A 17,606-nucleotide genomic window follows, 5' to 3' on the forward strand; every position below is an offset into this window, starting at 1 on the left:
TATATATATAGAGAGAGAGAGAGAGAGAGAGAGAGAAAAATAATCTTATTCGACAATTTTAACTTTTTGACTTGCAGATAATATTACAACGTTTTTTTAGTATCCTACTAAATACGACAGACGACATTTTTAGAACAAATTATAGTATAATGATTTAAAACTGTAATAACTTGTATACACACATCTAATTTAAACAATGTCACGTTTAATTATACACTGAAGAGGATCCAAACGAAAGGGTTTAAAACGTCTGTAATCGATTTTTGATTTAAATATACGAATTTTCACACGAAACCTGTATTGGCTTGCATCGGCATTTGACAATTACTTGATTTAATCATTGGAGCTCTGAATCAAGATCAAGATTTAAAATACTTTTAATTTAAAAACAATATTTGGAATACAATTGTATTTTGTATTTCGTATACTAGCAGAGCACATAAAAGTACCTATTTTGTAATTCAAATAATAAGATTGACAATCAATCTTATTATTTGAAATATCAAAATGCAAAATATACTTTCAATTTTTGAAATAAAACACAAGATACTTTTGTATCTACAATGAAATATAAAATGTAAACTTTCAAAAATGTGTACTTTTATGTGCTGCGCTGAAATACAAAATACAATTGTGTTACTATATTTTTCAAATAAAAATATTTCAAAAACATGCTCATCAGCCCAGAAGATTACAAAATTTTAATTAGATCTATACGTACAATTACTCATATGTAAAAGCAAGTATCAATAGATTGATATAATATATTATAAATAAAAAATATTAAATTAATATAAAATAAATACAAATAAATCTCGCAATATCCGAAAGTTAATCATAATCTTTAGAGTTCCGTTTCATACCTGTATGCGTTCTCATATGTCGTTTTAGAAGAGATGGCCGATCGAAGGACTTGCCACAGACTTCACAAGGTAATAAAACCCTCTCTCCTCTCTTAATCGTTGTCAGGATGCTGCAATCGAGATTATCACCAGCCAACGACAGCGTTGATGACGTGGATTCCTCAGACGTCGATTCGTACTCATCTAGCTCATAATATGAATGTGATATCGGAGGCAAAGAATGATGAGCGAGTAATGTCATCGATAGATCCAGCGGGGATTCTGTAAATAATGCAAGTAAAACTTTCTATTCATTTTATTCTCAAGCGATTTGAAGGGGAGAAGAAGACGAAGAGAGGGAGGGGGGAAGAGAATGCTAACTTTCAACCAATCGTTTTTAAAAAGTTATATTAAAAGAGTGCGTGACTTAATTTTAAAATAATTTAATTACAGTCAAGAACTCAGATAGCAAATGGACGTTCTAATATGAACATTCCGTGTACGATATGGCTGTCTGAACGTCCAATATGGGCACAGTTTCGGACTACATTGAATACGGGCCATTTTATGTAAATTCTATGAATGTCTAAATAATAGATATCCAAATTTGATGTACAATCGACATCCATGTTCAACACAAAATTTAAATACAATATTATGTGGAAGTAATAAACAATATAACTGATGTTACAGTCTATTTATACGTATTATAATTATATAATTTTACTTTATATTTTTATTCTCATAAAATGTATGTAAAATATTTTCTTGTAATTTTAACCCATTTGTCAAAATTATACGGTAATAAAATATCTTGATAACCAAAATGCGTTCAGTATATAAAAAGAATTGTAGGAAGTTATTTCTTTCAGATATTTGAAAAAAAAATTTATTTTTTTTGGAATGTATTATTAAAATGTAGCAGAACACATAACGCGTATAAAAGTTTTCAAGCTTCTCATATCTGATAAGACTTGAAATAAAAATCTTAAATCTTATACTATAACTTTACTACTATAAAAACAGAATTATTTTTATTTGCTTTAACCTATTAAATGAAAATAAAAAAAAAATAGTTTGCGGCAATTCCATGTTAATCTTTCATCTCCTTAGTTGATCGATTCTCATTGTGATTGTTTAACTGTAATCGCAGCACAATCGGAAAAAGAAAAGGATTATCGAAAACGATCTGAAATGCAAATACATGGTCGGCATTTTTGTCGGGACGGATCACAAGGTTCGTGAGTTTCGATTTAAATGTATAGGCTGCCACTGTTCCTGCCCATGTAAACCAAAGATAAAGGACAGTACAATAGCTGCGGGATAGTTAGACGATCCTTAAGCCCGTGTCACACGACGGACTGTGGACGCGGATCAGATTGAAATTGCGGGTCGCACAACGAAATTCAGCCAATCAAGATAAAGCTCTGTTTTGTCTTGATTGGCTGAATTCTGATGCGCAATCCGCAATCTGAATCCGATCCGCGTCCACAATCCGTAGTGTGACACGGGCTTTAGTTATAATATTGGAACGCGATATTTTCGTGTGAATTTTCAAACGGAAGAGTGCAGAACGGAATTAAATATTTTCTTTGTATATTATCGATCTTGCGTGCTTCGCTGATTGATTTTATTTGTGAAATTTTTGATTCTCAGTATTAATGAAATCAAATCGAATATCGCGGCATTAAATTGCCACCTATAAATATTACTAACTTCCGCAAGTAAACATTTGCGAATGGAATAAGATTTTCGTGTAGAATACATATCAGCAGAACAGATACTATTACAATATAATTAAGGTTAATTATTATTTCGTTTTATACTATTACATTCTATTACATTCTTTATGTCAATAATTTGAAAATAATTAGCCACAACGAGAGAGATACCTTATTTTTATAACATTCAATGTTTCACCCAGAGAAAGATTTCTTCATTTTTTGGAATTAAATAAAAAAATTTATTTGATTTTAAAAAGTGATGTTTAAATCGGAGAATTTTTTTCTTTAATTATATAGCAAAGAAACGTTTCTTTGAATCGAAGAAACCTTTCTCTGTGTGTTGAAGTGCTTTCGAGAATTAATTTCATATTTATGTCATTAAAATATAAGAATCTCTTAAATGATTTAAGCACATTAAAACCATATTTTTGCAATGACGTTTTTACTAGTAATATCTATAAGTGATCTTACGTCTTTCACTCACCGTCTAAAATAGAATCAATCGTGCACCTGTAGATTGCCGATCTAGAACATACATCATGCGAAATGATAACGATATCCTGCTGTGTTGCTGGCAGAAACCAAGCCACCAGTTCCGTGTCTGGTTGAACATTCTTTATTACTTCAAATATAGGTTCGCCTATAAGAAAATAAAAGAAAAGGAAAGCATAAATATCAAATAAAAAGATATTCAGAGGTACCAAAAGATTTACGAGTTATCGCTATATCGTGACCATTATTAATGCCAACCTTTCGTATCTCTGAAGAAAACCTTGTGAAAGCCTCAAAAATATTATAAAAAGATATTATTATTAACATATTGTCAAAAAATTTTCAATTTTTTTAAAATTACAATACTTAAAAAATAATAAACATAACAGGAGAAACAAACATTTAACAATCATATATGAAAAATAAACAGAAAAGGTATTAAAAAAAAAAAGAGAGAGATATTAATACTCTCTTTTTCCTAGTTTATAACTTAATTTGTGATTTGTATTACATTATATAATATTTAATTTACTTCTACTTTAATTTAATTCCTTTTTAATGCTACGAGTTATATTGAAGTTATAACACATCATTCAATAAGTCCCGGGCCTGACATAATAGATGGCACGCTAATAACAAAACCTTCAAATAGCGTCACTTAAACCACTGTAGCTTGTAAAGATCCGATTGAGCTAAAATTTTGACACATATGTTTGAAGGGTTAGTATATACTTTCTAAAAGTCATATGGAGATTTGTTATTAGTGCGCCATCTACTATGTCAGGCCCGGGACTTATTTGAGTGATGTGTTACTAACATTAATTAACAGTATGCTATATCATATAAAGTTAAAAATCTTATAGAACGAAACTTTGTTTTTGAAACTTACCCTTTACCTTTGTACCAATCAGATTAACTTGTTCATCGTACGATTGAACGATACGGAGAAATCTTATCCAGTTACATTGGCGCTTGTTGAGATTATAATTGGAGAAAAAGACTTCATCATAGCAACCATATTCGCGTCTGATCTAAAAACACATCACTAATAAATACTGATGTCGAATTCTTTTCGGTGATATATTAGATATAATACGAAATAGATAACTATTTTTATAAATTAGCGGGAAAGCATTTTTTGTTTGGATATGCATTTATTTATACATATGTAAAGAAAGAAACCTACATGGTAACAGAAAACTATAATTTACAATTTTTGGAAGATTCTCATACCGGTTTATACTTTTCCGCATTTATTTGTGTTTTTCTTTTTATTCTGGAGAAGCATTTTTTATTCTGTATAAGGGAAACGAAATATGGCATGAGAAATGCGAAATGAGTGTTCTGTCGGTAACTCCAGCATCCCCTTAAAGGCGTCTTGTTTGCGTATTATCTGGGTCACTATAGAGTGATACCAACGTATAGATTGTTGTTATACATTTTAATGTTTTTCGTATTTTGTTTAATTACAATTATGAGATGAAAACATCCTATGCAATACAATAATTCTAAAAGATATCCAAAAGACATCTGCACTACATCATAAGAACATCCTCAAGACGAGGCTTGGAGAGCTGTGTTGTCTCTGATGTGGGATTTATTGAATAAATATATTTGAAATATTATCATAGTTTCACTTTTTTTCACTTATAATTATTTATTCTTTATCAAATAACCGTCTTTATTATGTTATAGCCAATAAACTAGATAAGAAGAGAAAGGAGCAACCCTCCCTCTCTGCTCTTCTTCTTGCCTTCGACTAATGATTTAACCTTTGATTAATAATTTCAAACTAATATAATTTCCATTTATTTTTTAAAGGAAATATTTTATGGGACATACATATATTTAATAAATAAGATATATTATTAAGAAATATAATAAAAACAATAAAAATTCAAATATCTTATTTATCCTGACAATTTATTTCAAATTGTTCTAAAAATACATTATACTTTATATAAAAAGATCTATTTTCGTATTGATTTGAAATTCATCTAATGATTAAAAGACTTTTCTGAAATATGTTACAAGAGCAGTTTGAAATAACTTCATAAAGAATTTAACGGCTATATATTTATCATTCACGTCAGAATTACAATCGGCCGCACTAATAAAAAGCATTGTCACCTTAGCAAAATTAAAATTTTCAAATCTAGTGCAATTATTTTCTTTAAAAAGAAATGAATAGGAAAATAAGAAAAAGGAGAGATGATTAAAATCGGTAAATTAAATTGAGTGATTAAAAGTGTAACAATCAAAAAATTGGATACTTTTCACGTATAAAACTTTTCATTTAAGTAATAAAATTTTTAATAAATAAATTAAGATACTTATATACTAAAATACTGAAATAATAAACTATAATGTCGTCCTATGTAATCAATGCAGTCCGTTCGCACCTGCTTGATAATTGAGATTTTAGCTTCAGTAAATTATCCGAGATAAAAAAAGAATGGATGTTTGTTTTATTTTATACTTATCATTTTTGATTTACAATAAGAATTAAAAAATGTTTTTCGCGATACTAGAAACATCAAAAACACTGTTTTCTTAAAAGAAATTTGTTTTTTGTTATAGTTTAAGATAAAGAAACAAGTATTTTTATGATCAATGCATATAATATGTTACTTTAAAACTTGAAATTTTTTGTCAAATCAATCGTATTTTTGACTAATCGTGACCAGTATTTTCAAAAATAATATTCCAAGACGCATATAAAAAATGCAAATAGATTGAAAATAGCATTCAAATTTTTAATAACTTACAGCATTAAACCAATGAGAATAGGACTTACAACTATTAATTTTTATCAATTTTATTTCAAATTAGAAAATAAAAAAAGGTTTTGATTCTTTAAATATCTAAAATCCTATACGTATCTCTTTCTCTCTCTAAAATCCTGTTGAAAATATACAGCTTTTAAAATAAACATCCCTCAAATTTTTTTATCTATACTGTTCTACAACTAAAAATGTAGATATATATTTTTTATTATTTTTCCCCAAATCTATATACTAATTTCTATTATAAAAGATTAAGATAAAGTTAATTTCATATATATATATTTTGTATATATATATATATATATATATGAAATTATATAAAATATAAAATTTATAGAAAGTACTCAGTTTTCGTACTTACATCATTGTCATCAAGGAGAGAATAAAGATCAATTTTGTCGAATCTAATTGATCCTTGAAACGGGTAAATCAAGGTTCCCGATGGGATAAATACATTCGACCACACCGAAATTCTCATATCCAATATGCTTGAATCATTCTTGAAGAGACTCTTACAGGATGACTGATTGTTGGTAAGAACCAAGGAAAATTCTTTAGGTATCAAAACACAAGTTTCCATAACAGAGACTCGCGTGAAAAAAGTATTTTGAGGATTTATCACACTATACTGCCACTTTGCAATTATTATTTTGAGTATATCTGTAATTCCACCATTAAGATAGAATATTTTAGCGAAACAAAATCGAGACACATTTATTACATTAGTTGCGTATATCAAACGAAAAGTCTATTGTTAATAAATTTTAATGCAAAACAAATCAAGTCACAAAAACGTTCTCTAAAAACGATCTGTTTAATTCAAACGTTACCGTATCGCGATGATAATTTGTTAATTACGCGTTAATATACATATTTAATATATCGCATATTGTATTGAAACACGAAGTAACACATACACGTAAACGAGAATGCAAACAAATGGAGAAATAGAATCGTTGGTTGTGCAAGGTGCAAGGCCCTCAGCCGACTGGACGGGATTAACCGACTGATCTTGACCTTGCGACGGGTTAGCAGCATTTGCTACCGAATGGTGTATGGTGAGCCCTTCCCCTCTTGAAACCACCTATTCCCACTTGCCCCACCGAGCTCTCGCCGTGATTATTATTCTTTTTCATCGGCGTAGTAGGAAATAGCCTTAGGGATATTCGACTGGCCTCGACTGGATTTCTCCACTCTTCATCAGCCGTTCACTGTCATGTGATCGCGAGCCACTGTTAATAACATCCTCGATTGAATGAGATATGAGAAATTTATTATGTTCTCGTAAAGGGAGCGAAAGTAACAAATAGATGAGGCAAATTATTATTCATTTCTTTGTAACGTCTTTAATTCTTCATTTAAGTAACTGATATATATATTTGTAAACGTTTACAATCATGAAAGAATCATGATTTATCCAAGCAAAATAGACTCTCTACGCCAGTGTAACGTTCACCCCACCACATGCACTTGGCGTGAGGGTAACTTGAGTGTGGAGCGAGTGCCGATCTGTTCAGCCGGCATAAGGAAGCCGACCGGTAATCCTCCTCGTCTTCTTCGTCATCTTCGTCGCTGTTGTCATCGTTGTCTTCTTCTTCTTCCACCACCACTCGCAACGATGATGCTTCAAAGAAACCACGTGGATGTCCGCGCACCTGTCGCTCTTTATTCTCCCTCTCTCTCTCTCTCTCGCTCCCTCTTCCTTTCTTTTTCTCTTCTTTTCCTCTTTCTTTCTTTCTTTCTTTTTCCACGTATCTTTCTCTACCTTCTTACAATGTCTGTTCCTGTCTTTCCTACTGTTTCCAGAAAATAGTCTCCATCGTGTACTTTTTTCTCTGTTTTCATTGTGCTTCCATCAGGTCTGTTCTACTAATCTGCTGGCAACTGCTCACTCCCCACCTGCAGTCACTTCTTCCCCTGTGAAGCAAATCTTCCCCGCACTAGAGATTCTCGTGCTCTCTTTCTCGGAGCTCTTTTTAGTCTCATTTATCCTTCCTTCTCATTTGATTCCCATTGGTGTCTCATTTCGCTTATACATTTTCGACTAAAATTGAAGAATTCAACATATGCAACTATTGAAAAATACGCTCGATATTCCGTATTTGAAAATTCAAAATTGTATGGAAATACAATCAAATGCGTAATTTTAAATTTACTTAAAAAAAGTAAACGGTTTGTCAACATATCGTCTAAATTATATTGTCGACACACGTTTAAATTATATTCTATAACTCAGATAATAATTGACATTTTAATCCTACTAGTTAATTTAATACAAATACTTCAATCACATATATTAGCACACGTAGCGGTCCACATTAACAAAATACTATTATTTATTTAAATTTGTATACCATAATTCCGAAATGTATACAGTAAAAAAAAGGGTTAAAATATACTCAAATATATTCACACATATTTCTTATGATAAATATTCTCAAGTTTAAAAAGAAAAAGAAAGTACATTATATCGATAGTAATCTCCCCAAGTCTACATAAACGAGCATAAATGGATTGTAAAATTAAAAATGTATGTTTATTAAATAACAGATGGACAATCGTTATAATTAATTATAAAATAAATGCTAAATTGTATCTTGAAAACATTTTGAAGGGTTTGAAAGTAAAAATTTTTGTTGTAATAAATGTTGACTATTATGTATTGGCATATAAGCGTTAAAACGGCAAATTACTAAAGAAATAATTCAGTAAGTAATTATTATTTCGCTATCTGATAACATAGATATTAACAAGAACCATAATATATGTAACATTGGCTATAATATTATCTTTCCCTTTTGCTAATTTAGTTTCTTTAACAAGATCATTAATGTAATTATACAATATTTTAGGAGGGTATTAATTTTCTTCAACAATATTTATACTTAAGATCTTTCCGTAAAAATTATCTTTCCGTAAAAATGTCTTTGCTTTGATACAGTTTTAATTAATGTTTTCTCATTTTTCTTATCCGAAACGATTACTTCTTAAATGTCCTGTGTAATCTTCTTAATAAAATTAGATGTATTTTTATTTTCCGTCTTTTCCAATATTATCAATAATGGAATTTTTCTTCTCTCTTATTTCTCTTCGCTATTAAATTTTCCTTTATACATTTTTTCTTCACTGTATTAAACTTTTTCGAAACCTTGTCGTAGAACAAATATTAGATATAAGTTATTCTAATACAGCTATTTTATTAATTATCAACGTATTTATAACATTTTTAGATGTTATAAAATTAATTTTTTATTACAAAATAAAGATATTCCTGGTAGAAACAATATAGAAATATTTTCGGCGCCACGATATTTGGCTTTGCCACTAGAGATAAAATTATTAGGAGTATAAATAAGTTTCCGCCGTTTTTTCATCAAAAATTGGGCATTTATTGTGAAAGAACGGTACCTAATGTTTTATTCCAAGTATTGTCTATCGCTAGCCACTATTATTTCCCATCTTTTTGGTAATTGGTGGATTCCACGTCGAAACTACGTTCTTCGTCTTCGACGTCAAATTCACCGTTCTTAAACTTTTGAAATCACTCACGGCAACTTCTCTCACTTAAGGCAGCCTCACTACATGCTTTTACAAGCAATCGATGTGCCCCTCAGCTGCAGATTTCTTCAAATTAAAGAAGCTCCCACAAATGACGCTTATACGGCTCAAAACTCGATATTTTCACACGAAAAAAGATATACGATGCTGATACAAAATCGCTAATATTTAATAAGGTTATGTTGTTGCCAGATGTCGAAACTTAACGACTGGAGTCACATTGAGCGGAAATCTACAGCGGAACGAAACAGCGAGACCAATCGTAGAAAGTAAAGCAGCGGAATAATTGTAGAATTCTGATTGGTTTCACTGTTCCGTTCCGCTAAATTTCCGCTCCATGTGACTCCAGCCTTACGATATGACGTTTTACAGTAGATAATTTTAAGTATAACATACTGGCGGCGCCATTTTTGTCAAACGGCGGAAACTTATTTATACATCTAATAATTTTAATATAAATAAATACATATAATATGGTAAATACATATAATAAAAAATGTACATTAAAGAAAAATAAAATAGAAACTCATACTAAAGAATTTTCTCTTGTTCAACTGGACATGAAAAATTAATAAAAAATTCGAATATTCAAAGTGTCCCGGATTTACGGAATCACATTTGGTGAGCAGGTAGATCGAACTAAACTGAGTCGAAAAGTCTTTTTTCCATTTTACAATTTTTGCAATATTTTAGGAGATATTAATTTTTGAAGATTACCTAATAAGAACACGTATTCGCGCAAATTACCGCTAAATATACGCCCATAAGTTGTGGTCACATGAGTGATGCGGTGCTTAGCTCACACCTATCAGAGGCAGTCCCTACGCGACAAACGACCGCGATCGATGGGCGTACCTATACTTGGCAGTATGAATGCGCATTTTTATTCGATGATCTTTAGGAATTAATATCTCCCTAAAGTATTGCCAAAATTGCAAAATGGTAAAGGATTTTTGTGACTATCAATTCAATCCGCTCTACCTGCTCACGAAAGGTGATCCTCTATCTAGGTCAGAGATTATCTTTCGTGAGGTAAGCCCACCCCTACCCTGTATATTCTACAATGCTTAACAATGAATAAATTATCATATAATTATTACCTGAAATAAAATATGAAACCTATTATAATGCAGCATATCAAAAATAGAATCAAAACCAATGCTGAATAAGCCACAAATTTCTCGTTTTGCATCCATCCAAAAATTGGTCGAGTTAGTTTATCCTCCATCAAATGAGTACGCCAATTTGGAGGTTCAAGAACTTGTTCAATTGATAAAAATATTTCAAATTAGATACACAATAGAATTTTCAATAATAAAAATATTTGGGAGAGAAACAACATTGTCTATAAACAGTAAAATAATGTTTCATTGTTTTAATAAATAAACAGCACAAATTGTTGCAACATTGCAGCAATATTGCTGCAATTAATTTTGTGATATATGGGAAAAGATTATTAAAAATGTTGATAATATTATACTAATAAATATTACTAATAATTCATTACTAAGCACTTCAACAGGTGTATAGGTGCCGACTTATGAAAAATATTGATGGGGCCAAGAAAGGATGTCAAACGATCTTTTTCTCTCCCTTCTCGGTCTTTTCTTTCGTTTCAAAAACGCTAGTTTTATTGATAATACAGACAGCTCTGCATAATATTAAGCCATTGTAATGTGTTAAAAAAAATATTTATTAAATATATTTCGTACCATTCACGCGGATTATATTTGTTGTCCATTCAAATTTCAAGTCAGTCTGCTCCACGATGCATTTCCATATACCGTGATGAGATTTATTTATAGTGGAAACATAATCAACATTTATAGCTACAGGCAATGTGACTCCATAATCTTTCCATATCTTGTCATTGATCATCCAGTAAACTTTCAAATTAGAATATACATAACCGAGGATAGCACAATGGCATATTACATGCATAGGTAGAGTTTCACGAATAGTAATACTTTCTTTAATCGGAATCACTGCCAAAGTTATCACCTTAATTATCATATATGTTCCATCTATTCGATGTACAGTAAGCGTATATACGCCCGAATCGTTTAATGCTGCTCTATTTATTACTGTAAATATTAACAAAATTATATATTAATAAATAAGGCTCTGTATGTATAAAACAATATAAATAAAAATTAATAAGTTATATTACGTACTGATTTCATAATCTTTAATTTCTAATCTGTGATGATTGTTTTGAATAAAAATTCCATTATGAGACCACTGTATTTCAGAATTAGGTGATTCAATTCTGATGGTATTTATAATATTAGAATCTGAAGGGAATGATACTGATGCATACTCCTTCACAGTAAGAGCAGTATGATTATATGCGATAACATTTTTAATTAAAGTTATGGTATCTACAATTAAAAAAACGTAAAAATTATTATAATATATATTCTTAAAACTAAAACTAATAGACAAAAAAAAAAACGAAAATAACGATATAATATTATACAATATTTGAATATTATATTACGTAATGTGTGTGGTATCATATAATATTTCCCTTATTGCAAATAAGAATTAGAAGTTTGTATAGTCTAATTATTCGTTATTTAACAAAAAGTAAAATATAAAACGACTTACGAAGAAAAATAAATGATGTTTATCTTTCAATTATATTTTTCGATAACTCTATTTTAATTTTTTTATATGTAAAATAATTTTAATACTTTATAAGTAGAAGGATTCGTATTACAATAACAAAAATTTATAATTTTATTTTCAAAATGGCAATTGTCTTACTGTGAACTTTTTTGGAAGAAATTACTTTTTTAGAGATGATAAACAAAGATATTTAATAAAATATTTAAAAACTATATATTTTGTTAACTAGAAAAATGGAAACATGATTGAATAAATATAGGTAATGATCCGCATCAGTATACCATCAGTTATATCACCACAACGAATCGTATTACAACGACCTGTCACGTTGTTGGGTCCTGTACAAGGCTCCCCCCGCACATTAGGTTCCGGTGAATTGCAATATCGTCTTCTAGTGCCTACACCACCGTTACAACTAGCACTACACATCCATGGTCCCCATTCTGACCACCCGCCATCTAAAGGAGGTCCATCGATATCTATATATATATATATATAATTAAATAATGAAGCATAAATAAGATACAATATCAACAGTTCAAGTATGATACAATAACGATTATTATCTTTGGTACTTTCTATAATAAATAAATAAAATATTATTAAAATTAAAAAATAGATGTATAAAGATTCTAAATATTATTTTAGAATATATATTTAAAAAAATATTTTTTCTGAAATGTTCAATCTCTTTTTCCTATATTATACCTGATGGTATGCAATTCGCACTCCAAGTAGCCCAACCTTTCGGATCCACGGCAAGCGAAAAAAAATAAAAAATGAGCGGTTGACGATGCATATAATAAAACACATTTGTCCTATTGCAAAATACTTCAATTGTACTTTCAGACCATCTTTCCATCAAAATCATGAAAAACCATAAATAAATTAAATTATATATTTGAATTAGATTTCATATAGAATACAAATAAGATACGTTAGACTACTTTATAGTAACATTTGTCCAAGAATTCATATTGAAAATAGGTTTGAGTGCATTCCCTTTGTGATAAATTCTTACTTTAGGATATGTATTTTTTAGAAAATATATCCATTGACCTCGTTCACCGAGTGTAAGTACGTAAAATCTATAAAACGTAACATGTTATGAATAAAAATAAATAAAATCAGCGAAATAATTGTTTTTATTTACCCTGATGTTGCAGGAAGTAAAAGTAACGGTATTAGAACAACACCTTTGGCGCGGATCATTAACATTAATTTATTAGGTCTGACTATTTCTTCTTTAGACCATATTGATAGTGGAAGTATTCTAGTATAACGATTGGTTTGTGTGTTCTCTATATGGCATCCTGTAATAAAAAAATAATTTTTAAAAAAACAAAAATTTTGGAAATAATTGTAAATATTCATTTTAAATAATAAAATATACTTGAGGCACAGTCAAAAGCAATTCCTATCGCATGACCTTTTTCGCTATTATAATAATAATAAATTGGTAAAAATGCTTTGGATGGTTCAGGATGTTTCCATTCAAACAGCGGATTTGATTCTCCTTCGTAATAAAGAAAAACATGTCCTCGAGGTATACGAATAACAAAGTTGCTCCATTTGCCAAGATATAATAAATGTGGTAATGTTTTTTTTTTCACCAAAATTATGTCTAATATATATATATATATATATAGTTAAGAAATAAATTAACTCTTATGAACAAAATTCATTATAAATAGTACATGATTTCAAATTACCCTTATCTTCTGATTCATAATACAGAAGTACTTTCTCGTTATCAAAAGCTCCAATCTTAAGAATATAACGAGATTTTAATCCATCGTCGGCAGTGAACACAAATGTTATGGAATCTGGATAATCAGGTTCCCACGTTTTTAATGAGAAACGTAAGCCTTCTGTACGATATTCTGGCAAAACATATAATCGTCGTCCAATGCCATGCCCCTTTACGAAGAATGTACATTCTTCTATAGAATAAATACAAATTTACCGATATTTTGCTCATATAAATGGATTTGCATGCAGATACACACATATTACAGAAATATTTCATTGGAAGATTGTACAAATATTATGGAATATTATTGCAACATTGCAGCAATGTTAAATACAATTTAAACATCATAATAGCATTGCATTGTAATATGTTTAAAATCCTGCGTGTTGTTATATAGCTGTCCAATAATAATGTTATAATAAGTACGTAGAATGTTTTTAATTTTGGAATAGAAAAATATGTAGGAAACAAATGTGAAAATATACAATATAAGATATAAATAATAATGTTTTCTCTTGGGATGCACTGGGTATATACAGCCTTGCATCGCACCAGTTGTGTGCAAGCACTGCACTGCATAGAAGTAGTACACACCATAGAGTGTACATTATTTCATTATTGCGCTAAAATCCTACTCCTGGTTAACTTTAATTTTCAAATTTTAATGTCACACTGGCTCTACACCGTCTTTTTGAGACGATGATGTAGCGAAACCCCACTTCCTACATAAAATTTGCGCTAAGAATGTCCCTTGTGGATCGATCGTTTCTTGCGAAAAATTGAATGCCTTTAGGCAAGGGGAGGGAATAAGGTAGTTCTTAACATTATAGTTCTTGAAATTGTAACAGAGATATTTTAAAAAAAGGAATTTATAAATAAATAACAAGCGACGCGGCGACGACTAAGCCTGTTGAAGGTCATTCAAAGTGATAATCTTGATAACATACGTCAATAATTTTTAAAAAGGTCGATCCTACGTAAATACTATAACCAAATAATAAAAAATTAAATTAACGATAACGTCTATATTTATTATCGTTACAGACAGAAGAAAATAACGATCGTTATCGAAAGAAAGTAACGAAGATAGTAACAGAGGGTTATAGTAGATAACGCGTTGCTTCCCAATCTTGCTATATAACTCACTATTGTAAAACTTTCTGTCCATAATTTATTTTTATATTTTTTCTATATACAATACGTGATCATGTAACTATGTGACATAAATGTTAAACGTGGCATAATAATAATAATATATTAGAATTATGTTTTAAAAATGAAAATAAACGGAGCATTTTTAAAATATGAAAGAAAATATTGAATTTTCCTTGACTCTATCTTTTACAACTATAAAAAAAACGTTCTTTTGTTTTTAATAATTTAACTGAAATTTTACCTGGCTTTTCACAATCTCTTATATTACACAAATCTCGTGGCACCAATGGATCCGTTGTATAACACCATGTACCAGCAATATTGCGCGAAGGATTTCTACAGTAATTATTAGCATCTCGTACACTTTGTTCAGGATAAAGACTGTCATTTAAATATGTTTGATCAACGAAATTGATATGTTTGTCAACTTTAAATCCTGATTGAGAGAAATTTGATAATGATGGTTTCGTAAGTAATTGTGGTAATAAATTTTGTTTTGTTATCAAGTGATGTTTCCAGCGAGAATTTGTGCGAATCGACCTTAAAAGTCTAGAAGAAGATTTTCTTTTTAATGATTCGTTGGATCTTTGTATCTGTTTGAAATTATAGCTATCCTGCAACCATTTCGTACAAGTTCGACCTGAACGAGTCGTTGATAATGTACCTATGTAGTCATTAGCAGTTCCAGCCATTCGACATTCTGTAGAAAAATAGAAAAAAATTGTTTCAAGTCCAATTAATTTATTTAACATGTGATACTATTATAAATAAAAGGATATTAATTTTATATTGAGTTTTAAAGATTAATTTATATGATAATAATTATGAATTAGATTTTGTTAACTGTTGCAAAAGTCATCAAATTATGCAGGACTTTTTTATTTAAAAATCGAATGAGACACAGCGGTCTAAGCTGGATCACAGGTGCTTTTAAATAATTGTGTGTAAATTCATATACTACGAATACGTAGTTCTTCTATTGCGCGCCGAAATTTTTTCAGACTGAAACGCGCAACACTAATAAACTAACGCAGTAATAAATCACGAGTTACACGTACATTAATTAACAATTATTGATGCTGTTTACGTATCGATCTTACTAATATGTTGAATAACCTATTAATACTGTAAATAATTAATTTTTCACTGCGAAAAATATTACCTCGGCAAACCCGAATCTCTGGCACTCCGTGCGAACGTCCTGTTCTAATCTAATGACTCCTGCACTGCATACTGCCACACTGGACGCGGAAACGCTGCCGCGCGGCAAAATGTGACACGGTAGCCAATGGGCGCGTTCAGCGGACTCAGTTGAGTGAGCGCTCGCTGTTACAGGTGTATTCTTTTAGATCATCCAATCAGAATTTTAGATCTGGAAGAATACACCAATAATAGCGAGCGCTCACGCCCAATCATCGACATATAGTATGGACTGCGCGATCCATTCATAAATCCCCTCGAAAAGTGTCCGGTGTCCGGAATTAGACAAAGAGGAAACGCGGTGTGGCTACGCAGAATAAAAGGAACAGAGAATAAGAATTTCAACCTATCAGAAATCATATACTGTGGATGTGGGTCAAAGGGCTACGCAGAATAAAAGGAACAGAGAATAAGAATTTCAACCTATCAGAAATCATATACTGTGGAATAAACAGTGTGTATTCCATAGTACATGATTTCTAATAGGTTGAAATTCTTATTCTCTGTTCCTTTTATTCTGCGTAGCCCCTTACTCCCCGGTCTACCCTACACATTAAGCACATATCAAAAGAGCGCGAAAATATTTGAATTCTAAGTTTAAATTATATATGTTACACAAAAAACGCTTTAAAACTTATTTGTATACCCAATATACATATATATATATATATAGTCACAATATTAAAACGTGTTATATATTTTATACTTATTACTATTTACCTTTATAATTACAAAGAGGAACATCACATTCTTCATCAGTTACTGTAGAATTTAACGTGTAACACCAAGGACCTCTACGATCTCGAGTAGGATTTCTACAATAATTTTTGGCAAGTTCTATAGATTTCTCCGGAAAATCTGTGTCACTTATATTCTTGTTCATCTAATAATAAAAGAATTTATTTTAAATCTTAGTAACGTAATATATGTCATTATATACCATAACTTTGTCACGAATTATTTCTGTACAATATTTATATGCAATCATAATTTTTGATATCATGCATTTTAAAGTTTTATTTTACATCGTAACGTTGTCGCAGTCATTCTCGAGACATGTACAATTTATAGGAAATATTATAATAATATAATACGATATACATAAAAATTATGGAGCATAATTCGAAATGTTCATCATATTTTAATATTATCTTATCACGCAGAATGCAGGTTTATGTCATAAACTAACTTTATGAAGTGCGATTGTCCACAATTGACAACGAAATCCACTAACAGTTGTCGTAATGAAACCTTTATACTCAATTCCTAGTTGAGATACCTTGCAATTAAATAAATCATTTCTCGAAGTGTTATGCACTGAAAAAGAATGCAGATATTAGGTTTATTCGCGTTGCATACTCCAACATGCTCCTGAAGTGACTTATGGTTGATTAAAAATAATCAGGTAGATTTGCGGATTATACAGAGAACAAACAATGCTATAGCATTGGAAACGGTAAATAGA

At 30.3% G+C, this 17,606-nt stretch overlaps 1 protein-coding gene across 2 annotated transcripts in view; it reads right to left on the reverse strand.

Annotated features, from left to right (window-relative positions):
- LOC108782359 (zinc finger protein 664) overlaps positions 1-10,545 on the reverse strand; it is a 22,452-nt gene extending 11,907 nt beyond the window's left edge. The window contains exons 1-4 of one of the 2 annotated variants that reach the window (XM_018550629.1): positions 10,503-10,545; positions 3,948-4,089; positions 3,051-3,206; positions 864-1,124 (exon numbers count right to left, since the gene is read on the reverse strand). In XM_018550629.1, the coding sequence (XP_018406131.1) occupies positions 864-1,124; positions 3,051-3,206; positions 3,948-4,089; positions 10,503-10,538 (595 nt within the window). In that variant the 5' untranslated portion in view covers positions 10,539-10,545. Of the gene's footprint in view, positions 1-863; positions 1,125-3,050; positions 3,207-3,947; positions 4,090-6,205; positions 6,349-10,502 lie in introns of those variants that run through there. The other variant, XM_018550628.1, reaches the window with a different exon arrangement.
- Positions 10,546-17,606: the final 7,061 nt, after the last annotated feature.

This window comes from Cyphomyrmex costatus, unplaced genomic scaffold, assembly GCF_001594065.2.
Source record: "Cyphomyrmex costatus isolate MS0001 unplaced genomic scaffold, Ccosl1.0 scaffold124, whole genome shotgun sequence".
Lineage (NCBI taxonomy): Eukaryota > Metazoa > Arthropoda > Insecta > Hymenoptera > Formicidae > Cyphomyrmex > Cyphomyrmex costatus.